Source organism: Chiloscyllium punctatum, chromosome 1, assembly GCF_047496795.1.
Source record: "Chiloscyllium punctatum isolate Juve2018m chromosome 1, sChiPun1.3, whole genome shotgun sequence".
Lineage (NCBI taxonomy): Eukaryota > Metazoa > Chordata > Chondrichthyes > Orectolobiformes > Hemiscylliidae > Chiloscyllium > Chiloscyllium punctatum.
This window is the reverse complement of record NC_092739.1, coordinates 136434442-136458769: the sequence shown is the minus strand read 5'-3', so window position 1 is coordinate 136458769 and position 24328 is coordinate 136434442. Positions and strand designations below refer to the sequence as shown.

The 24328-nt window shown below is 42.1% G+C and overlaps 1 protein-coding gene across 2 annotated transcripts in view; it reads left to right on the top strand.

Annotated features, from left to right (window-relative positions):
• The first annotated feature begins 10293 nt into the window (after positions 1-10293).
• katnal2 (katanin p60 subunit A-like 2) overlaps positions 10294-24328 on the top strand; it is an 83593-nt gene continuing 69558 nt past the window's right edge. For both annotated transcript variants that reach the window (XM_072574937.1, XM_072574935.1), the window contains exons 1-2: positions 10294-10452; positions 23806-23876. In XM_072574937.1, the coding sequence (XP_072431038.1) occupies positions 10396-10452; positions 23806-23876 (128 nt within the window). In that variant the 5' untranslated portion in view covers positions 10294-10395. The remainder of the gene's footprint in view (positions 10453-23805; positions 23877-24328) is intronic.

Below are 24328 nucleotides of genomic sequence, written 5' to 3'. Positions count from 1 at the left end.
TTGGCTTTGATCTTTGTTATCCTTGCCCACAGGAATAGTACCAGAAGACTTCCCTTGTTCAAGAAGACAACTTTGCTAATTATAGACTAGTGAGCCTTACTTCGGTGTGGATAAAGTGTTGGAAAGGTTATAAGAGATAGGATTTATAATAATCTGAAAAGGAATAAGTTGTTTAGGGAAAATCAACACTGTTTTGTGAAGGATAGGTCGTGCCTCACAAATCTTATTGAGTTCTTTGAGAAGGTGACCAAACAGACGGATGAGGGTAAAGCCGCTGATGTGATGTATATAGATTTCAATAAGGCTTTGGATGTAGGCTTGCTTTCTGAGCTGAAAGGTTCATTTCCAAGCGTTTTGTTACCTTACTAGGTAACATCCTCAGTGGGCCTCATGCGAAGCAACACTGAAAATTTTCTATTTATTTGTTTGGGTTTCTTTGGGTTGTGATGTCATTTCCTGTGATGAAGTCACTTCCTGGTGGTGATAGATGGGGTCTACCTCAATGTGTTTGTTGATAGAGTTCCGGTTGGAATGCTATGCTTCTAGGAATTCTCGTGCGTGTCTTTGTTGGGCTTGTCCTAGGATGGATGTATTGTCCCAGTTGAAGTGATGTCCATCCTCATCCGTGAGGGCATTTTTCCTCGGATGGTGATGGCTATCATGAGGGGGCATAGCTTCAAACTGAGGGGTGATAAATGTCAAACAGATGTCAGAAGTAGTTTCTTTACTCAGAGTGTCCTAAGACTGAGATGAGGAGGAATTTCTTCTCTGAGGGTGTGAGTCTTTGGAACTCATCTCCACCGAGAGCTTTGGGGCAGAGTCCTTGTGTATGTTTTGAGATAGATAGATTCTTGATCAGTAGGGAGTGTAAGGATGATGGGAAAAAGGCAAGAAAGTGGATGTGAGGAATGTCAGATCAGTCATGAATGGTTTCACTGTTAAATGTTGAAACATACTTGAGGGGCTGAATAGCCGACTCCTGTTCCTATTTCTTATGGTTTTATGGTCTTATACATAAACAAGGAAATTCCACAACATGGTTTCTAAATTGCTAAAGGTATGTTCACCGGTAGTGTAGCAAAGGAATAGGGAACTAACAGTAATATTAGAGCCCAGAATGTAGTAGGGCTGAAGGAGATTAGAGAGATCAAGAGTAGTAAAACCATTCAGAAATTTAAATACTAGCATGTGAATTTAAATTGGAAGTAAAAGCCATTGAAATTCATCAAGCACAGGGGTGATGGATTAATGGGACTTACATTTGTCAAAGTTAGAAGAATGGAGGCTTGCTAAGAGAGCATCGATATGGTCTCAAAGGTAGTGACAGCAAGTATGGTAGAGAAAGAAAGTAGCATTCTTTGTGGTGAGAAGGATGTAAAGTAGAAATAAACACAATTCTAGTAGACTCAGTAGGTCTGGCTGTGGAGAGGAAAAAGAGTTAACATTTCAAGACTAGTACGTCTCTCCTCCAGAATTGAGGCTGGAGATAGGAAGCTCATCATGTGATCAAGTAGCATGCAGACTTTGAAACAGTGACCAGGGAATGGAATCAATGTCTGTGGATTGAAGTTTGTGATTAAGATGAAAGGCATTTTTTCCTGTCATCCCGTTGTTAGTTGAAAGATACCTTCTAGGTCACCCAGGACCGGACTTTGGAAAAACAGTTTGAAAATATTAAGACAGCAAAGATGTCTTGTATACAATAAAACATCTGGATGGATATATGAATAGTAAGAATTTAGAGGGATATGGGCCAAGTGCTGGCAAATGAAATTAGATTTATCTAGGATATCTGGTCGGCATGGACAAGTTGGATTGAAGACTCAGTTTCCATGCTGTAGATCTCAATGACTCTATGACTCTAGGTGATGGACACTAACTGAATACCCTTTATTTGCTTGTGCTCATAACTGCTTTCTTATTAACTGAAACTGTGGAATGGAGTGCTGAACTCCCTCAGCTGTAAAGGAAAGGAATGGAAACCCACTGAGGGAAATATCAGCTGTTGTGCAGCCATTTAATTGCCAGTTGGCCAGTAATACGTTGGAGGCAGGGCTTCCACAACTCAAGTACAGAAAGTCCTAACTTGGAAAGCTGTCGGCTGGTCAGAGACTGGTGGTTTTGGCATTGTCACCAATAATATTACACCTGGGATTTGAGGTGATGATTTGCATTGTTTCAGTCCAACAGGGGAGTACCAACCTTACAGCCCTGGGCAAGGTGCTTCATGCCTTGGTGAGAGAGAAATCTGGAGGAGATGTCTTACAATGTGCCTAGGTGGTTACCAAATGCCAGTTAATTCTCAGTAGACAGGCAGGAGGCTGGAAGAACACAGCAAGCCACGCAGCATCAGGAGGAGGAAAAGCCGACGTTTCGGGTGTAACCCTTCTTCAGGACTGGGGGTGGGTATAGGGGGAGCTGCAGATAAAGGGTTGGCGGGGGGAGGGTGGTGAAGTGGGGATAGGTGAAGACAGGTATAGGATATGACCAGTTTGGTTAATGGGAGGAATGAATCCGGTTGATGGCAGGGAGGAGTGGAAGGGAGGGGGAGGGCCTAGAAATGGAGTCAAGGGATGGGAAAGGAGATTATTTGAAACTGGAGAACTCAATATTGAGTCCTCTGGGCTGTAGGCTGCCCAGCCGGAAGATGAGGTGTTGTTCCTCCAATTTACGGTTTAGTTTATTGTGACCATCCTTGGCCTCCTCCATTGCCACGATGAACTAAACCGTAAATTGGAGGAACAACACCTCATCTTCCGGCTAGGCAGCCTACAGCCCAGAGGACTCAACATTGAGTTCTCCAATTTCAAATAACCTCCCTTCCCATCCCTCGACTCCCTTCCTAGCCCCTCCTCCTCCCTTCCACTCCTCCCTGCCACTAACCAGATTCATTCCTTCCATTGACTAACCAGGTCATACCCTGTACCTATCTTCACCTATCCCCACTTCACCACCCCGTCCCCCGCCAACCCCCTTTATCTACAGCTCATTCCTTCTCCAGTCCTGAAGAAGGGTTACACCTGAAATGTTGACTTCTCCACCTCTTGATGCTGCCTTGCTTGCTGTGTTCTTCCAGCCTTCTGCCTGTCTACTTTGGATTCCAGCATCTGCAGTTTTTTTGAATCTCACCAAGTTAATTCTGGGAGCCAGTGAGGTAATGGCTTTAAGTGGACATAAGTTATTTTATAACCAGAAATAATGTTGTTAACACAAAATTTATCTTTGATTAAGTTACAATCAAACAGTGGATCAAGATTTTAAAAAATCACAGTGTACAGAAGGAGGCCCATCAGGCCATTGAGCCTTTGGTAGATCTTTGAAAGAAAGACACAATTGGTCCCACTAGCCACTAGGTTCCAAAATTGTTTTTCATGTGAAATATTTGTACAATTCCCCTCTGGGATCTCTGTGTTCTCAACAACGCATAACCTTCTGTCTTTTCTTCGAATTAAAAATCTAAAGCTTCTTTAGTTTCAGACATTGAGGTGTCATGGTGAGTTAGGTGGGGCCGTGGCAAAACAGTCATCTTTAACTAAAGTTGAGAGTGTGGTGCTGGAAAAGCACAGCAGGTCAGGTAGCATCCGAGGAGTAGGTGAATCAATGTTTTGGGCATAAGCCCTTCATCAGGAAACTCCATCTTTAACTAAAGGGCTGCCGCAAAAACAGAAAATACTGCTATTAAACCAACAGCCTTAATATGAATGCAAGTCATTGATTATGATAGTAATGACTAATACAACAGTTAAAAAGATTTACTCTCATTACATTTTCTGCTGTTTTTCAATCCAGATTCCAGATGGGTAACTCACTACATTGTCCACATTAATAGAGATGATATTCATGTAAAACTTTTAACTGCTGTAAAGTCAGCGTGAAAGAGGAGCAATTGCAACAACAACATATACTTATAGCCTTTAACAATAAGAAAGCTAACAAGGCATGCATAGAAACATTGTGGAGGGAAACCATTCCAGAACCTGAGGCCTAAACAACTGAAGGTGCAGCCATCAACAATGGAGCAATTAAAATTGTGGGTGCATAGGGGCCAGAAGCAGAGGAGCACAGATGCCTTAGATTGTTGTGGGACTGGAGAAGATTATAGAGATAGGGACAGATAAGACCATGGAATGACTTGAAAGCAAGGATGTGAGTTTTAACAGCAGAGTTTTGGAGAATAATGACAGAAACCAGTGCTTGTCTTGGAAGCGATATGATTAAGGTAGGATCTTCACCAAAGTGGTCTTCCAGTTGCAGCTGTCATGCCCAACAAGAAATCTTGCTTAGATCAGCGACAACGTGATACATTGGAATTTGTTCTAAAAGATGTGTGTAGGGTAGGTGGATATGGATAAATTTCCAATATGTGGTAAGGCACAAGAGAAGACAGCTTAAACAAATTTTTGTAAAGCATTTGACCAAAGCTTCATGTGGCCATTTAAATAGCTGTAGGTTATCAACATGCTTAGCTAAATTACATATCTTTTCATGGTTGGCTTGACTTAGCTCCGAGATCCACATAGTGTTAAGTAGAAGTTTCACAGCACTATTACTCTATAACTAAGGTGTGAGACACATGTCACATGTCATTTTCAATGTCTTTAATACACTTCAGAAGTTCAAAATAACTTCAACAGCTATTCAAATCTCTCTACGACTTCATAATTAATATAAAGGAAAGGCCTGTGAAATGAAAATAATTATTTTTATAAATATGATAATGACTGATTTTTGCCATAACTAACAGCCAATTAATAAAATTGTATTCTTGATACTTTATTAATTGTCACAGAGGTATAGAAAAAGTAGTTCACTCTCTTTGTTTGTGTTATAGTTCAACTTCCAGTATTAACTTGGAAGTTGAAATTTAAAAATAAATAAACATATATAGTTGAATAAGAAATTGACCAATTAATAGAAACATTTTGTTCTATGTGCAAATTAGGAGCAGAAATAGGACTCTTGTCTGCTTGAACCTGTTCACCATCAATAAGATCAGAGTTGATTTGATTACTCTACATTCCAACCTACCACCTTTCACCCCTTTGCAAATCCATTTCTGCCTTAAAAATATGGAAACACTCTGCTTTCACTACCTTCTGAGGAAGCACCCCAAAGACTCATAACCCAGTGTGAGAAATATTCCTCCTCATCGCTCTTTAATGGGCAACTTCTTATTCTCAGTAGTTGTAGATTCTTCCAAAAGAGTTAATATCCTTTCCACATCCATCCTATAAAAATGCAATGTCATATATATATATCAAACAAATTGCAGCTTACTCTTCAAAACCCCAGCTGATATAAGTCACGCCTTCTCACTTTTCCTAATTAGACAACTCACCCATTCCAAATATTAGTCACTTGAGCCTTCTCTGAACTGCTTAAGATGCATTTACATCTTTCCTTAAATAAAGAGACTGATATTCCAGATGTGCTCTCACCTGAAAAAAACTGAAACATTGCTTCCTCACTTTTCCAATGAAAAACAGTGCTGGAGAAACTCAGTAGGTCTCACAGCATCTATAGACAGACTATAAAAATAGGAATAACTGGAAAGCTCAGAAAGTCTGGCAGCATCTGTGAACAGAAATTAAAGTTAACATTTCAGGTCCGATGACCCTTCCTCTGAACATACTGAAGAAGGGTCACCGGACTTGAAACGTTAACTGATTTCTCTCACAGATACTGTCAGACCCACTGAGCTTTTGCCATAGGTCAAGAGTTATCGATGGGGCAAGGGCAATTATAATGTGATTAGGCAAGAATTAGGATGAATAGAATGGGGTAGCAAAATGCAGGGGATGCAGACAATGGAAATGTGGAGCTGGTTTAAGGAACTGAAGGGAAGGAGGGAAAGGAGGAGAGTGTTAGTTATTGGGGACTCAATAGTTAGCGGCTCACATAGAAGGTTTGTTGGGAGCGAACGAGACTCACGATTGGTGTGTTGCCTCCCAGGTGCCAGGGTCCGTGATGTCTCGGATTGCATCTTTGGGGTCCTGAAGGGAGAGGGTGACCAGCCTCAAGTCGTTGTCCATGTAGGTACCAACGACATAGGTAGAAAGAGGGATGGGGATGTAAGGCAGGATTTCAGGGAGCTAGGGTGGAAGCTGAGAGCTAGAACAAACAGAGTTGTTATCTCTGGTTTGTTACCCATGACACGTGACAGCGAGGCAAGGAATGGGGAGAGATATCAGCTGCAAGGATGATGCAGGAGGGAGGTTTTTAGGTTCTTGGATAATTGGGGCTCATTCTGGGGAAGGTGAGACTTGTACAAACAGGAGCACTGTACTGGTCACAGGCCTCCAGTCTGAAAAACAGCCCTCCACCACCACCCTCTGTCTTCTACATTTGAGCCAGTTCAGTATCCAAATGGCTAGTTCTCCCTGTATTCCATGAGATCTAACCTGGCTTACCAGCCTCCCGGGGGAACCTTTTCGAACGCCTTACTGAAGTTCATATAGATCACATCTACTGCTCTTCCCTCATCAATCCTCTTTGTTACTACTTCAAAAAACTCAATCAAGTTTGTGAGACATGATTTACCACGCACAAAGCCATGTTGACTATCCCTAATCAGCCCTTGCCTTTCCAAATACATGTACATCCTGTCCCTCAGGATTGCCTCCAACAACTTGCCCACCACCGACATCAGGCTCACTGGTCTATGGCTCCCTGGCTTGTCCTTACCACCTTTCTTAAACAGTGGCACCACGTTAGCCAACCTCCAGTCTTCCGGTACCTCACCTGTGACTATCGATGATACAACTATCTCAGCCACAGGACCAGCAATCACTTCTCTAGCTTCCCACAGTGTTCTAAGGTACACCTGATCAGGTCCTGGGGATTTATCCACCTTCACCTGTTTCAAGACATCCAGCACTTCCTCCTCTTTCAATAGATATTTTTCAAGATGTCACCATCTATTTCCCTACATTCTTTATCTTCCATATCCTTTTCCACAGTAAGTACTGATGCAAAATACTCATTTAATATCTCCCCCATTTTCTGCAGCTCTACACCAAGGCTGCCTTGTTGATCTTTGAAGGGCCCTATTCTCTCCCTAGTTACCCTTTTGTTCTTAATGTATTTGTAAAAACCCTTTGGATTCTCCTTAATTCTATTTGCCAAAACTATCTCATGTCCCCTTTTTTCCCTCCTGATTTCCCTCTGATAGGCTTCTGATAGTCCTCTCATTAGCAACTCAATGGAGGTTCAGAGAATAGAATCTCAGTTTTAATAATTAAACAAATATTCTTCGGAACTTACTGAAAGGTATCTGCATGCCTTGGTGTCATCTGAAGCCAAGCAAAATCTAATTCCACGTCCTAGTTACATTATGGATTGTGGAGTCTGTTTAAGTGAACTGGCAAGTTACATCTCATTTATTTATTTTTGATTTATTCCTTAACTGTATCTGTTTGTCTATCTGTCTTTGTATGAGAGTGGGGTCTAAAATCAAGGAAGATTGGTTTTAAATCATATAAATGAATTAGATTTATCTTGTGGTTTAACATTGCTCTGCGAAAGCTGCTGTACTGTATTATTAATGTATTGTTTAACCTTTTGCTTACACTATAAATGTAGTGTCTGGTAATGGTTATTCACAAAATCTGATATTGGTTATTAAAAAGGCCTGGTTAATTTTGAGGGTTATTGAGTATATTACCTTTACAGTGTTATGAGTATAAGGATAAGGAGGCTCATTTGATTTGGCTGCCTGTCTCCATGTTGTAATACAGCCCACTGCTAAAACAATTTGTTCAGTCTCAATTCTCTGGCAATTGTAATTTTCTTCAGACCCTCGCTCCCTTTCTTATCCTGATTTACAAATATTTCTGGGATGTTATTTATACCCTCCAAAGTGAAGACTGATGCAAAATATTTGCTCAATTCATTTACTATCTCCTTATTTTCCATTAATAACTCCTCTGTAATGGAGAAACAATTTTTAAACTTTAAGAATGGAATAGATTTTAATTACTTAAGATACTCACTTAAAAACTTGCTTCTCTAGCAGAGCAGGAACAAATTCCTACATTATGAAAAAGTTAGAAAAAGCAAAAGGAACGCCATCTTTCCCACTTTACCTAAGTGCCTTACTCACTCAACCCCCAGCACTTTGTTCAGTCTCAGTCAGTGACAAGTCACACTGAGTTACATCAGCCCTGGTTAAAAGAAAAACCAGAACAGAAGTTGCTGGAAAAGCTCAGCAGTCTGGCAGCATCTGTGAAGAGAAATCGGAGTTAACTTTTCTGGTCTGATGACCCTTCCTCAGAACTGAAGTTACAAAATTCATAATTTAAATAAATAAATTTCAATTAAATGTTAATTGTGAAATACAACAAATTCAATTTTTTAAAGACAAGAAGATTTCACCTACTTACCAAACTCTCAGCACTCATTTCAAAGTTCCATTTGTTCTTACATGTCTAAGTCATATTTTTTGATCTTAGCTACCTAAAGAGGAATGGAACTTGCTCAGTGGTTGTCTATTTTCTTTCATAATATTATTGCACTTGGAACTTTCAATACTTGAAAGTATAATATAACTTTTAACTTATGCATTTCAGTGCACATCATGGTTTTTTAAATGTCTTTGTTGTTAAAATTGTATGCTACTAAATCATCTAGACTAAAAAGATACAGTTCAATCCCTGGTCTATTAACTCATTAAATGAGTCTCCTGCTATTGAACTGAGCCACGCAGAACAGGAGGGCCTTCATTTGTCCTTCAGATTGCCAAACCTGGATCTCAATTTTTTACTCCACAACAGCGACAGGAGTGATAAGTTTATATTATTGAATCATTGGCTTCTCTGTGTTTGCAATCTGTGATATTTCATACTGGAATTCGAGGCAGGGTGGTGAACTGGAAGGGAATGTTCTCAATACAAGAAGCTACTTATATCTATACACAGGGGCCTGTCCACTGCAGGGAAAGGGAACATATACATGTGCTGTGACTTTTATACAATTAAACAAAATTGGTAATAATGGGATAGAACATAGAACATTACAGTTCAGTACAGGCCCTTTGGCCCTCGATGTTGCGCTGACCTGTGAAACCAATCTGAAGCCGATCTAACCTGCACAATTCCATTATCATCCATACATTTATCCAAAGACCATTTAAATGCCCTTAAAGTTGGCAAATCTACTACTGTTGCAGGCTGGGCATTCCATCCCTTACTACACTAGGAGTAAAGAAAAACTCAAATAGTAGCACAATGGTGCATTCTCCATAGTAATGCCTGAACCAGTCAGATTTGATTTACCAACCACTTATTGCTATTTACTCACATGGTAATATTGTTGCTGTCTTTGAAATTTGAAACTCTTGTGTCAGTTCTGATGAGTTGTTGTTCGCAAGATAGGGAAAAAGAAAATCTAGAAGGCAGAGACTATGAGTAGGTGAAAATGGGTTAGCTATGCTGAAAGCAACATGTATTATGACAGTGCTTGAAGTGTGTCATAATGTTCGAGGACCACAGTTTGGATGGATCCTGGCTTACAGCATCGAGAGTGGTGTCCAGCCTAGACTTTAAATATGGTGCCAGTGGCATGTTTGCAGTAAGGTCTTGGCATGGCAAGTACCTTGGATTCTGCAAATCTATGGGGATTGCCAGAGTGCCTGGTTCAGTAATGAATGAGGTTAAAATGGGAAGACAGTATGAGAAAAGTCATTCCAAGCCATGGTAGACCAGGTGCCATGAATGTCACTTGACAATACGAGAACATTTCACCTCATGTTTCTTTTGGTGATTGTAATGAGGTCAGCCAGCTGGACTTTATAGAATTTAAATTCCCTGTATGGGGCTGTTAATCTGTTCCAATCAGGGAGCCCTGGCTGTCAGATAAAAAGATAAGTGTCTGGGATCCTGATACTCTGGATAACTGGACCTGGAATGTTACTCTGCTTTCCTTCCACAGATGCTGTCAGACGTGCTGAGTTTGTCCAGCAATTTTTGGCTTTAAAATGGATTAGTTGTGCTGGGAGAAGCCCATCCACAGCAGGACTTAGGGGAAGGTAAAGAACTAAAAAGAGATTATTCACATTCTAAAGTGGTTAAACTCAGTGTTGAGTCCTGAACGTTTTATGGTTTAAATGCCTCTGCCCTCCCTCCCTACAGTTTGAAACAATCTCAATGCCATCCTCCAAACCGTCAATCACTGGAGCCCCGCCCACTCTGATAGTCACTAATGATTGGATACAAATTCCCAAGATGGCGGCGTTTATGTATCTCCGGGAATCGGATTGGTTTATGCTCACGTCAATCACCCCAGTGATTAAATTGGGTGCCCGCCTCATTTTGTTCACCCTTCGTCTTTTTGTCAAATATTTAATAAGATAACATTTCAATAAAGTAAGGAGACAACAAAAGTGCTACAAACAAAACAATGTCTTTGGAACTCTCCTATCAAACTCTAAAAACGGCGCATCAAGCGAGAGAGGCAGTAAGTTATGACAATGACGCGGCTCTTAATGAAATGAGAATGAAGTTTCCCAAATGTTCAAATTTAGTTTTATCCTAGATTTTATCACCTTATTTGTTATCTAGCATGCTGTTTCAATTCATAGTGGGAATATTAGAAGTGCGGCAACTTTTTTTTGCGATTGTGTTTTGACCATTGATGATGGCAACTACATTGGACTCCGCAAATCCATGATTAACTCGCACCACAACTGGATTAAATTAATATTCAATACAAATGTGATTTTTTAAAAGTGCGGTTGAAACACTAAATTACAACTTGAAACTATTAATTCGAGTTCATAAGGTTTGAAGTTATTTGTATGAGTTACTAAAGTTAAAGCAGCGACAGAAGTCTGACAAATGAGGAAATTCATTATTATTGAACCAAAATTTGACTATTTTATATCACACGGTGAAAGAGTGAAATTTCCTTTTTATTTCATTATTTTTTGTTGAAGTTTATTGTAAGCGTCAGGCCAGTAGAATCGACCGTTTCCATGGAGACTGACTCTGGAGCGCCCTCGGCTGCACGGGAGAATCTTTTCACACTCACCTGGATACGGCAAGGAGAATTGGATGCCAGAGCAGGTTGGCCTTCTGGGCTCAATATCAATTTCAATATTTGTAGAGCCTGAGCACCTTTTCCCATGTCCTTACCTCCAGCCTCCGTGAACCAGGCCTTGTCATTCACATGGGCTGTTGCCACACCATCCCATTATCAGAAAGTAATGGTCCTGATTAGTAGCCATTGACCCCCCGGTTGACCCTTAGCTAGTCCTTTGTCTGTACAACTACTGTTCTCTCTCACTGGCCTTCATCGCCACCTATTGTTTACTGCACTCTTTCCCCCCCCCCCCCCCAGCCCCCAAAGCCAAAACACATCTTCAGCATATATAGTAACTTTTATTGAGCTATGATCAGGTCTGAAAAAGAGGCACTGGACTTGAAATGCTAACTCTGCTTCCTCTCCACAGATGCTGCCAGACCTGCTCAGCTTTCCCAGGAATTTCTGTTTTTGTTCAGGTCAATCAAATTGATAGACAAGTCAAATGTGTTGTATATCAGAATCCAGTCGGCAAAGGCGTGTCGCAAAGTTGCAGCAGTATTAATTTGCTTGTGTCAGATGGTTTCAAATTCCTCAAACTCTGTGCTGCACTCTCCAGTTCAGCCCCAAACCAAGGGCAGAGAAGACAAGCTTATTCTTCCTTCGCCTGATAATTGCCATATTTTAAAAACAAATCATCTTTTACTTCCTGCAGTTACGACATGGAGTTAATCTCTTGACCAATTTAAACCAGACATACAGAAAAGCTGACCTCGCACTGTAACCTGTAAAATTTTGAGTGGCAAAGAACTATTCCAAATACCATTATTTAAAGAAAAGATTTAACAATTTTATTCTTTAAGTCCAAAACAGAACATTAAACAACAACTATTTACAACTTCTTTCTCTTAAACCTATTTTTTATTTCCCACTCTAAAATACTGGCTCCATAAATTCCCTCTTAAATTTATGGTAAATCAATTTTCAAAACCAATTTCCATCTTCAGATGTCAAACTTCCTCTGTAAATTCCTCTAGATTGTCTTCTGTCTTCTGCTGAACAACTTTCTTATGGACAGGTATCTATCAAAGAGCTATTCTGCTGGCGGTCTGTTGGTGCTTGGCTGCTCTTTGCTGTTCAAAGTAACCAATTTTATATATCCCAAAACATTGGACTGTCTCATTGTTTCAATGTCATTAAAACATTAAAATTCAAATTCATTGGATTTTGGTATCTTGGGGCATAATTTAAACTGGCCGAATTTCAATTTGTTATGTACCTTGGCAGCGCTGGTCCAGCTATTTGTTTCACAACCAAATGTTACATTTTTAAATTGTTCAGCACACTCTGTACTTTCAGTCAATCCTTGCCAGCTTTCATGGCCTCTTAAAGGTACAGTACACAGCTACACCTTTATAACACTGCCAATACTTACAAGTTTCTGGCTGCTACCTCATTGATTCCCAGTTGGCCTCTGATCACATCAAATCTCTGAATGCTCAGCTGGCTGCGACATTTTGTTTTCCTGCAATGGCATAAAGGGAAGGATTGAGTGAGTGGCTCAGAAGTGTTAGTGGTGATGCAGGGACAGGAGAGGTAGTGAAGTTTTCTCAGTGAATGAATAGAAAGTGCAGAAGGCAAGGAGAATGAGGTGGGTGAGAGTCATCGAATGGATATGCAAGACCAAAAGAAAAAGAAACAGGAGTAGGTTGTTCAGACCATTGAGCCTACTCCACTATTCAGTAGGATAATGGCTGATCTGATATTCCTTACATTCCCTTTCTTACCCTTTCCCAATAATCCTTGATTTCTCCTACTGATCAAGAATCTATCTATCTCAGCCTTAAGTATGCACAAGGACTCTACTTCCACAGCTCTCTGTCATAAGGAATTCCAAAGACATTCCTGTCTTAGAGAAAAAAAATCCTCCCTTGGCAGTCCTAAATTGGTTGCATTTTACTCTAAGGCTATACCTTCTGGTCTTAGACTTTCCCATGAAGGGAAACATCCTCTGAGCAGTTATACTATGAACCTCCTTAAGAACCCTAAATAAAACAAAATTAACTCTGTTTTCTCTCCATAGATGCTGCCAGACCTGCTGTGTTTCTCTCGCACTTAATGATTTTGTTTACTTTAGAATCTTGTATATTTGAATAAGCTCACCTCTCATTTCTCTAAATTGCAATGAGTACAGTACCAACCTGTTTACTTTTTCTCATCAGACAATCCCTCCATACTGGAATCATTCTGTTGAACCTTGTCTGAAATAATAAGACCATAAGACCATAAGACATAGGAGTGGAAGTAAGGCCATTCGGCCCATCGAGTCCACTCCGCCATTCAATCATGGCTGATGCGCATTTCACCTCCACTTACCAGCGTTCTCCCCGTAGCCCTTAATTCCCCGAGACAACAAGAATCTATCAATCTCGGCCTTGAAGACATTTAGCGAAGTGAAGTGAAAGATGACATTTAGCGTCCCGGCTTCCACTGCACTCCGTGGCAATGAATTCCACAAATTATTTGTCCTTTAAATAAGGGGACCAAAGCTGCTCACAGTATTCCAGATTTAGTGTTACTAGCATCTTGTTCAGTTGCAGTAAGACACCCTACTCTTATACTCAAACCCCCTTGAAATAAGGGCCAACATTACATGAGCTGCCTTGTGTACTTATATGCTGGCTTTCTGTACTTTGTGCACAAATAACCCAAGTCTCTTTGGGATTTAAATGATTCTTTTGTTCTCGCTTTTCAAAATGAATAGCTTCATGTTTTCCCACATACTCCTGTTGTTGTTTTGGTATTCATGTTTGCAATAAGGCACTTGATAATTTGTAAGTATTTTCTGATAGTTTGTGATGAAGCAGTTATATAGCTGCGATACATTAGTTATTATATGAAGAATCTGTACAACTACGACAAATGGGGATGGTTCTCTGATACCAGAGGACAAGCAGGTTGTCATTACACAATGTTGTCTTGTTAAAGCCATGGGAGCTGTATCCTGCTCACAGCTGAGGTGTTAGAGATCTCTCCCATCAGTCACCCTCCTCTCCTTCTGGTTTGTCTTTCATCAACCTGCTAAGGGGAAAGTGAGGACTGCAGATGCTGGAGATCAGAGGCGAGAGTGTGGTGCTGGAAAAGCACAGCAAGTCAGGCAGCATCCGAGGAGCGGAGAATTGATGTTTCGGGCAGAAGCCCTTCAGGCATCATGCCTGAGGAAGGGCTTATGCCCGAAAGGTTGATTCTCCTGCTTTTCCAGCATCACACTCTCGGCATCTACCTGCTAAGGACTGTTCAATGAAGATCGATTTTGACAAAATCTGCTTGATGAGAAACTCCTCTTTGCTCTGAGTCTACCTACTCTTGGTCCCTGTGTGGTTCCTCTAGCGCAGGCCCTACACAGTTTTTTCCAGTATGAAGTGGCTTCCCTAAATTCCTTGTCCCTAGTGCATTTATTCCAGTGCAGAATTGGCCTAGACTCTGTAGACTTCTCATGTTGCCTCCCATCCTGACACTTGTTGTTTATATCATATTTGTAGGGGCAGGTAGCTTACACAGTGTCAATCAACTGTCTGAACCCTTTTGACTAATGGCCATATGACAGCCACTCATGGTGCTGAAGGATTATCATTCATCGCCTGCCTTCAATTGAGGATTAGTTTACCATTCTTTCAAAATTATTTTCAAAAATGACCCACTGATAATAGGGTGTATTTGGTGCCAGATACATTATTGGTGCTGGTTCATCTGGCATTATGACTTGTTTTTTGTATTTCTTCCCTTTATTTTCATATGTTAACATTTTTGAAAGTTGATATCTGTTGTAACAGCTGTTAAATCAAATCTCATGCTGCACGGTAAAGACTAGGAATGTTCAGCTTTTAACAGATCCTGATATTCAACACTTCATTTGCCAACATTTTGCATACTTGCATAATCTATCAATATCTCTCTGTAAACTGTTTAAATCCCTCTCGCAACTTGCCTCTCCACCTATTTTCTGTTTTGTTTGCAAAATTGCTACAGTACATGCAGTTCCTTCCTCTGAGATGTTAATAAGTTAGTTGAGGCTTCCTCAAAACCCTCTGATAAATGAGACAACTGACCTGGGCTGCTATCTCCATTCAGTCCATCTGTGTTGGTATAATTTACTCTTTGCAGAAAATGTGTTGCTGGAAAAGCGAACCAGGTCAGGCAGCATCGAAGGAATAGGAGAATTGACGTTTCGGGCATAAGCCCTTCTTCAGGAATGAGGAAAGTGTGTCCAGCAGGCTAAGATAAAAGGTAGGGAGGAGGGACTTGGGGGAGGGGCGTTGGAAATGCGATAGGTGGAAGGTGGTCAAGGTGAGGGTGATAGGCCGGAGTAGGGTGGGGGCGGAGAGGTCAGGAAGAAGATTGCAGATTAGGAAGGCGGTGCTGAGTTCGAGGGATTTGACTGAGACAAGGTGGGGGGAGGAGAAATGAGGAAACTAGAGAAATCTGAGTTCATCCCTTGTGGTTGGAGGGTTCCTAGGTGGAAGATGAGGCGCTCTTCCTCCAACCGTCGTGTTGCTATGGTCTGGCAATGGAGGAGTCCAAGGACCCGCATGTCCTTGGTAGAGTGGGAGGGGGAGTTGAAGTGTTGAGCTATGGGGTGGTTGGGTTGGTTGGTTTGGGTGTCCCAGAGGTGTTCTCTGAAACGTTCCGCAAGTAGGCGGCCTGTCTCCCCAATATAGAGGAGGCCACATTGGGTGCAGTGGATGCAATAGATGATGTGTGTAGAGGTGCAGGTGACTTTGTGGCGGATATGGAAGTATCCCTTGGGGCCTTGGAGGGAAGTAAGGGGGGAGGTGTGGGCGCAAGTTTTGCATTTCTTGTGGTTGCAGAGGAAGGTGCCGGGAGTGGAGGTTGGGTTGGTGGGGGGTGTGGACCTGACGAGGGAGTCACGGAGGGAGTGGTCTTTTCGGAACGCTGATAGGGGAGGGAAGGGAAATATATCCCTAGTGGTAGGGACCGTTTGGAGGTGGTGGAAATGACGGCGGATGATACGCTGGACGTGGAGGTTGGTGGGGTGGTAGGTGAGGACCAGTGAGGTTCTGTCCTGGTGGCAGTGGAGGGGCGGGGCTCAAGGGCGGAGGAGCGGGAAGTGGAAGAGATGTGGTGGAGGGCATTGTAGACCACATCTGGGGGGCATTTGCGGTCCTTGAAGAAGGAGGCCATCTGGGTGGTACGGTTTTGGAACTGGTCCTCCTGGGAGCAGATGCGGCGGAGATGAAGGAATTGGGAATATGGGATGAGACGGTGCAATTTCTGAATCAGGCTGTGAAGAAGTTCAGGATACTCAATGAACCATCTGTAAAATGCAGTGAGGATGGGAGGTGTGGGCGGGGGAGTGGTGTGGTGGTGGTGGTGGGTGTGGTAGGTGGGCTTTCCTCAGCCTGTGCAGAAAGTAGAGACACTGCTGGGCTTTCTTGACTATGGAGCTGGTGTTGAGGGTCCAGGTAAGATTCTCCATCAGGGGTATTCCAAGGAAATTTGGTGCTCTTCAGGATCTCCATGGGGGAGCCATCGATGTAAAGCGGAGATGGTTTTTCCAGGGGGTAGGGTGGGAGGAGGTGTAGTCTAGGTAGCTGTGGGAGTCAGTCGGTTTATAGTATTTACAGTGTTGAAGTTTTTTTATCTGGTGTACTGTGTGTGAAAAACATCTCTTATTCTATTTGTTTTATGTCCTCTGAGTGATATGGTTCTCTATTTCATTTGTGCCTTGAATTTGCTTGGGAATTCTGATGACCCCATGCTACAGGGATTCCTTCAAATCACAAACTGTCCATTTTTGCCTCCTATGGGTCATCTAGTATGTAAAGACCAATTTTAGTTTTTTTCTTGACTATGGGCTAAAATGGGAGAAGATAGTACTTTAAACCAAAAATAAACAAAGGTTTTTGCAATAGTTAAACACAAGTTACTGAAACACATTGTGAATTGTTTTTCTAATGAGTAGAGTAGCTTTTATTTGTCATATCTACCATATACAACTGATACAGTAAAAACGAGACAGCGTTCCTCTGGTACTGAGGGTGCTACATTGACAGCATAAACTACACAATTATACACAGCATAAAGTGCATAAGTGCAAAACACGCAAGTTACAGTATAACAGAAAAATGATGAATAATAGACATTTTCTAGCAGCAATATGGAAGAATTTCAGATGGGAAAGAGTCTGATTATACTGTGTTAAGGAGCCTGATGGCTTGAGGAAAGAAACTATTGCACAGTCTGCCCGTGAGAGACCGAATGCGCCGGTATCTTCTGCCAGATGGCAGGAGAGAGAAAAGTTTGAGAGAGGGCTATGTGGGGTCTTCCACAATGCTCTCAGCCTTTCGGATGCAGCGTGTGGTGTAAATGTCTTTAATGGAGGAAAGAGAGATCCCGATGATCTTCTCAGCTGTCCTCACTATCCGTTGTAGGGTCTTACAAGCTGAGACGGTGCAATTTCCGAATCAGGCTGTGAAGAAGTCCAGGGTACTCAATGAACCATCTGTAAAATGCAGTGAGGATGGGAGGTGTGGGCGGGGGAGTGGTGTGGTGGTGGTGGTGGATGTGGTAGGTGGGCTTTCCTCAGCCTGTGCTGAAAGTAGAGACACTGCTGGGCTTTCTTGACTATGGAGCTGGTGTTGAGGGTCCAGGTAAGATTCTCCATCAGGGGTATTCCAAGGAAATTTGGTGCTCTTCAGGATCTCCATGGGGGAGCCATCGATGTAAAGTGGAGAGCGGTCACTCCGTGCCCTCCTGAGGTTAGCAACCATCTCTTTCATCTTGTCCACGTTCTGAGACAGGTTGTTGGCGCTGCACCAATCCGTTAATCGCTGCATCTCCTCTCTGTATGCTGAGTCATCGTTCCTACTGATATGACCCACTACAGTCATATCATCAGTGAACTTGATGATGTGATTCAACCTGTGCTTCGCTGCACAGTCGTGTCAGCAGGGTGAACAGCAGTGGACTGAGCACACAGTCCTGGGGGTTGTGTGATGGTGTTGGAGATGCTGTTCCCGATCCGGATTGACAGGTCTTCCAGTAATCGCCAGACCATAGCAACATTTTGGCTGGAGGAAGAGTGCCTCATCTTCCACCTAGGAACCCTCCAACCACAAGGGATGAACTCAGATTTCTTCAGTTTCCTCATTTCCCCTACCCCCACCTTGTCTCAGTCCCAACTCTTGAACTCAGCACCACCTTCCCAACCTGCAATCTTCTTCCTGACCTCTCCGCCCCCACCCCCACTCCGGCCTATCACCCTCACCTTAATCTATCACATTTCATACGCCACTTCCCCAAGTCCCTCCTCCCTACCTTTTATCTTAGTCTGCTTGGCACACTTTCCTCATTCCTGAAGAAGGGCTCATGCCTGAAACGTCGATTCTCCTGCTCCTTGGATGCTGCCTGACCTGCTGCGCTTTTCCAGCAACACATTTTCAGCTTCTAGTAATGTTGCCTTGTTCAAGGAGTGAGGGAGAATTTAAAACAAAAAAGACAGCGCATGTGGCAAAGTTGCCCAGAGACAGAGTTTTGATTGGCTTTTTAATCAGCAATAGATATTTGTTTAAGAGGACTCAACATAATAACCGCCACTTGATTTAGTTCCTGGACAGGTTAATACAGTCTTGTGTGTTTCAATATAGCTGAAAGCATCAAGCTCTCTTGCTGTCTCTCCTGTCTTTGTAGAGAAGTAAAATAAAATTCCTAGTAGTTAACTGTTCTCTCTTTTCTCTGCAAGCTGAGCTCTCTGCAAATCCCCTATTAAAAAGAAAAAGAGGGCAGGGGGGTATACCATGAACACTTTCAGAGCCCCTGAAAGGATGCAATTTCAGTCAGCAAACAGAAGACTGAGAATTGGTGTATCCATCTTGTATCATTTAGCAAAAAATCAGAAGGAATCGAAAGAACCTGAATTTATCGGCATCTGTGATTCAAACTGGTGCCAGAACTCTGCTTTCCTATTCCACTTTGCACCTTCACCATCCCCCCACCCACCACCCCCAACCACGACGGAATTTGTCTTTCATTGTCCTTTACATGTCTATATATGTACAAGAATTTTATGAAAGAGGTAGAATTGAAATTAGAGTTATGGATTAGGAACTCAAGATTACAATAAAGGTTTTGTTGTTAATGGTGGGGGGAAGTTGTGCATATTCTTTTTAACCTGAACTGGAAATTGGATAGAATGGGCAATCATGGTTGAATCAAATTTTCACATTTGTAACGACATAAACAATTGAGAAATTTGGTGAGGATAGAAAAAAGAGATTCTGGATATCCAGAAAATAAGACCAATCTTTGCATGCAAGGTGTCAATGACTAAATGAAAATCTTGCTAGTGAGCAGCAAGGGGTCTATTTATATGTATTAATGTCTCATTATTACCTACTCTTGACTTATTTGTACACAAGCTTCTATTTTCTGAAGAAACAGGTAGAAACTAGATAGCACCAATTCCTACTGTGCCTCTTTTCTGGGCATCCACCTTGGTCAGCATTCCCCAGCATCTCCAGGTCAGTGATCACCTGTGCATTCAATCCATGGAGGCTGGAGATTAGCGAAGCAGCAGTTTCATTGCACATCTTTCTTACTTTTATAAGATAGTTCACTGCTTCAATATTGCACTTTGGAGCTTGTTGATAATGTTCGTAGCAATTTTGTAAGCAGGGATATGCACACATCTCATGGATTGGAGCAGGGTGCATCTCAGGACTCTAAGCTCACTTGCTTACTTATTTTGTGCCTACTTGGATGTCACAGCATCTCTATATCCTTTCGGTATTGTACACTGCTGCCTCATTAAGAACAAATACAAATCCAGGCATTCTGTAGTGTTTACCAGCAATGGTCAGTCAACGGGGATGGACTTGTTGATGTTTAGCCCTGTGTTATGTCAATGCCACATCAGCAATATGTGCGAGCAACTTATATAATGAATGTATTGAATGGGCCTCAACCAAATTACCCTGATCAAAGAGTAAGAGGAATAGTCTTCAGTTAAATCAAAAGGTCTGTCATCAGCTAGGGGTAGAGTTGTTTGGTGGATGGGAGAGGAGGACGAGAGATGTTGGAGTCACGGTCTGCTCATTGAAAGTTGAGATTTATCCAGGGCTGCTAAATCTGTTGTGAGGATTGGAGGTGCTGGTATGCAGAGGAATTAATTATTGTGAAAAGGGGCAACCCAACTTGAGGTTGGGAGCTAATAGAAGGATAGATCATGGGAAGGCACTGGAAGGGGTCATTGATTGATTGGCTTTGAATGGGGAGGGAGAATGATGTATCGTAATGTTTAGCATAACTGAGCTGTAGAGTTATAGAGATGTACGTCACAGAAACAAACCCTTCGGTCCAATTCATCCATGCTGACCAGACATCCTAACCTAACCTAGTTCCATTTGCCAGATCTAGGCTCAAGATTAAGTAGGGAGACGTAAGTTAGTGGGACACTCAAATCTGACGGAATTGAGTGCAAAACACAAAAGGAACATGAAAGTTTGGGGGTCACCTAGATTGATGGACTGAGACTAAAGTAATAGAGCCAATGCAGGCAGGTTGGGCCAAATGGCCACCTTCTGCACCATAATGCTTCTGTGAACTCGTTCCAAATGAGTTATTTTCTATCCTCATCTGAACCGAAATGGAAATGTAAAATGGCTACTGCTACAAGCCAGAATGGATAGAGTAAGGCTTTTTTTCTGCCTGAGGGTCTGGGTTCTGTGAGCAATCTGAGGCCTTTCAAAGGGCACTTGTATTAGCTAGGCACTGAGTGCAGGTTAATTAAATCTGTCTTCACAGAATTCTGCAGAGAGGCCTCATGCAGACACCACCTGTGTCAACTAAACACCTACGCCACCAGCACTCTTGACTATATCATTGATCATTACAAGTTATCCATAGTAATGACTGTGAAGCAGAGGTAGTTTCTGGCGAGCTGTAAAGTTTCATCTACATTCAACAATAAACAAACACATTCCAAGATCTCCCAGCCTGTACAGATCCAGGACCTGCTTACCCCACAACTTGGAGTACAAAATGTTCACACTATTATCTTATATACAATACTGCCCTTCTTGGATAATGTGGGGTTGGGAGCAGAAGGTTTATTTTAATCGTCCCATATTTGCAACATGGCTTGTACAGCATACAGCAGATCTGCTGTGCAAACGTAGAGGCAAATCATTGCCCTCCTTCTCAGATGCCTCAATGTTTTGAGGATCTTGTTTTAATATTTATTTGTGATGTGACTGCTTACTGCCTTGTTTCTGATACTCCTCACATGGCTAATTCAAACCATTGACAGTGGATTTAGACACAGAATCTGTTGTTGTCTGTGCAGTCACTACACTTGGAGCAGAAGTTGTTGAGGAACACATGCATCTGGAAGCCTAGGATTAGCCTAATGCAAAGGTTCCAACAAAAGGCTGCCATCCTGAAGCAGAGAAACTTGGGTAGGTACATGAATAGGAAAGGTTAAAGGTATATGGGCCCATTTAACTTGGGGAAACATAGCATGGACGAGTTGGACTGAATAGTCTGTTTTCATGCTGTATGGCTGTATAAGTGCAGGAGACTTCCAGTCATTCCATCTTCAATGGAATGCCCTCTAGGTCAGTACGGATCAATGTCACTGAATGGGAATAGTTTTATCATCTACTACAGCATTCTAGGTACTGGGTGCTAAAGTTTCTACAGAGGTAATGGTCAGAGCATCATGTTATGAAGCTCACCCTACATACAATGCAACAACAACTTCAATTGGAGCCATTGATGACTATAACATGTCTCCTCAACATGAAGTTCCCATGCTTTCTCAAATCTGGTGGTTCACTGTAGTACAATACAGACTTACGGCATCATATAATCCTTACATACTGTACTCTGGACTGTGAGGAATATTGGAAATGAGGCAACTGCTGAAGGTCACAGCAAGTGTACATGGAGGACAGTGAGGATTTGTGGAAGCTGCAGCATTGGACCGAGTTGGAAAATGAGAATGTACACCAGAAGGAATGTTACTTTTTATCATCTGGCAATACAGCATCATCAACTGTAGTAATCCATGACTTCTTTGGCAACCACTTTCAATAGAAGTCATTTAGGTGAAGACGACTGTAAATATATATTTTTACTATAGAGGCAAGCAACCGCTGTTTAATTCCCAGCCTTAAATGCAGCTTATCAGTTTGTTCCTTCTTTGCTTTTCCTCTTTTGTGACTAGGTGGCTCAGACAATTTTTTGTCCTGGCCAAATGAAGGCTCCACTTGATATGCTGAATTTCCACAGGGTTGAGGTTTGGAGGTAGATGGACTGGACATGTCTGGAGTGTCCTGAGGGGAGACCTTTTGGGTGTGGGGTGAGGTGGAGGCCGAGTGCTTATGTGCAGTTTCCCTTCTATCTGGGTGCCTATTGGCACCACCCTGGCCCCTTACAAGGAAGGGGCACCTGAAATGAGGTCAAGGTCTCTCATATCCTTGTTGATTTTGTGTGCTAACTACCAATGGGTAAAGCGATGATTTGCAGATCTGAAAGGTCTGTCATCTTCCTCATAAGTGCATGAGGAGATGTGTCCAGGAGGTGGTCTCTTCATGGTGGAGGTTATGTGGATGCTGCTTGTGCTTGCAGAAGACAAAAAATGAAATGAGTTATAAAATAGGGATAGAAACTTGGGCATGTTAACCATACATTCACAGTGATAATGTAGAGCAGAATAGCGCACTGCTTGGTATTAAATATTTCTTGGCATCATCACATGATCAGTTGTAGTCCTCTCATTTGGTAAGCATTTATACCTTTTACAGTGGTGGGCAGACACCACTCGGGCACCTGACTACCTGTCTTAACCCATGGCTGCTTTCTCCTGGGATGAAACAAGGGCAAGGATTGAGTGAGATGAATATGGCTGGCACAGCTGTTTATGGTTGGTGCAGGTTGAGAGAAACCTCACCATTTTTCCAAGTGAATAGGAAGCACGGAGTGCAGGAATGATAAGTAGTCTGGGAAACTGGGGTGGGTGAGGGCAGTTCATGAAAGATGCAACATGTAGTAGTGGGAATGGTAGACCATGAGCCTTGGAGAGGAGTGTGTAGTGGCAGAGTTGGAGTCAGTGTGTGGTTGCAGAAAGAAGATCCACTTATCTTGGAGTTCAGAACGTCATTAATCTTTTTGCATGGATTGCCATTCCTCTAGATTGTGGATGTTGCACTGAACTGGGTGGTAACTTCAGATCAGACTAGCAGGGTCTGATGCTGTGGTCTACTTTGACAGTCCTGAGGAAATAAGTTGGCCCTCTGTCTACAACCTGGCCTACCAGTACTTCCGGGTACCAGTTAACACCCCTCTGAAGCAATTCCTCACAAATTGCAACTATTTCTGGTTTGTAGCAATTGCAGTGGTGCACAGCTGGGCTTTAAAAATGGCACTGAAAAATCTTGAAGGTCCTGGGGGCAGTGAGTGTACCCACTGCTGGTGAGCACAAGCTAGTGTGACACAGGCGCCATGGGGATGTGGTGCATACTTAATGGGGTCCGCACAGTAAAATTGCGTGGGAAAACTTGGTAGAGTTTACAGAGAGAAACCTTCCATAAAAATCCCTGAAATTGACACTTTGACAGAATTTTCCCAAATTCTGTGGAGTCAGCTCTGGGATTCTGCTGACAGATTTTTGATATCCAAAATATTTTGTCATCAATGCTAATTCAGTGGATATATGGTATACTTGCCAATACATTAACAATACTATAAATCCCTGTCTCTTATTTATAGGATGAAATTCGATCAGAAGCCCGGCGTAAGAATCTTTTGATTCTAATTTTGCACTACTTAACTGAAGAAGGGTGAGTAAATCACTCGGAGAAAAGTATATTTTTGACTGTCTGCTCACTGTGGACTTAATTTTTTTTCACTAAACCAATTTTCTCTGCTTTCTTTACCCCCTCAAACTTAACATCTGATGAAAATAATTTCTTGCCAAGTCTGTTCATTGTTGTTCCTGTGTCATATCTTGCAGTCTTCAACTCTAAGAGTGTCTGTAGCAAATTAAGTTCTTTGCCTTTGCTCCTCACCAAAAAATTTGTTCCTATTTACTAACTCCATCTCTATCCCCAGACATTGTCTGATTGAAGTACGCTGTTCACAACCTTTGCATCCTGTTTAATCTTTTACTGAGCTTTCATAGCATGGATAGGGTGAATAGCCAAGGTCTTTTCCCCAGAATAGGGGAGTCCAATGCTTGAGGGAATATGTTTAAGGTGAAAGGTAAAAGGGACCTAAAGGGCAGCATTTTCAC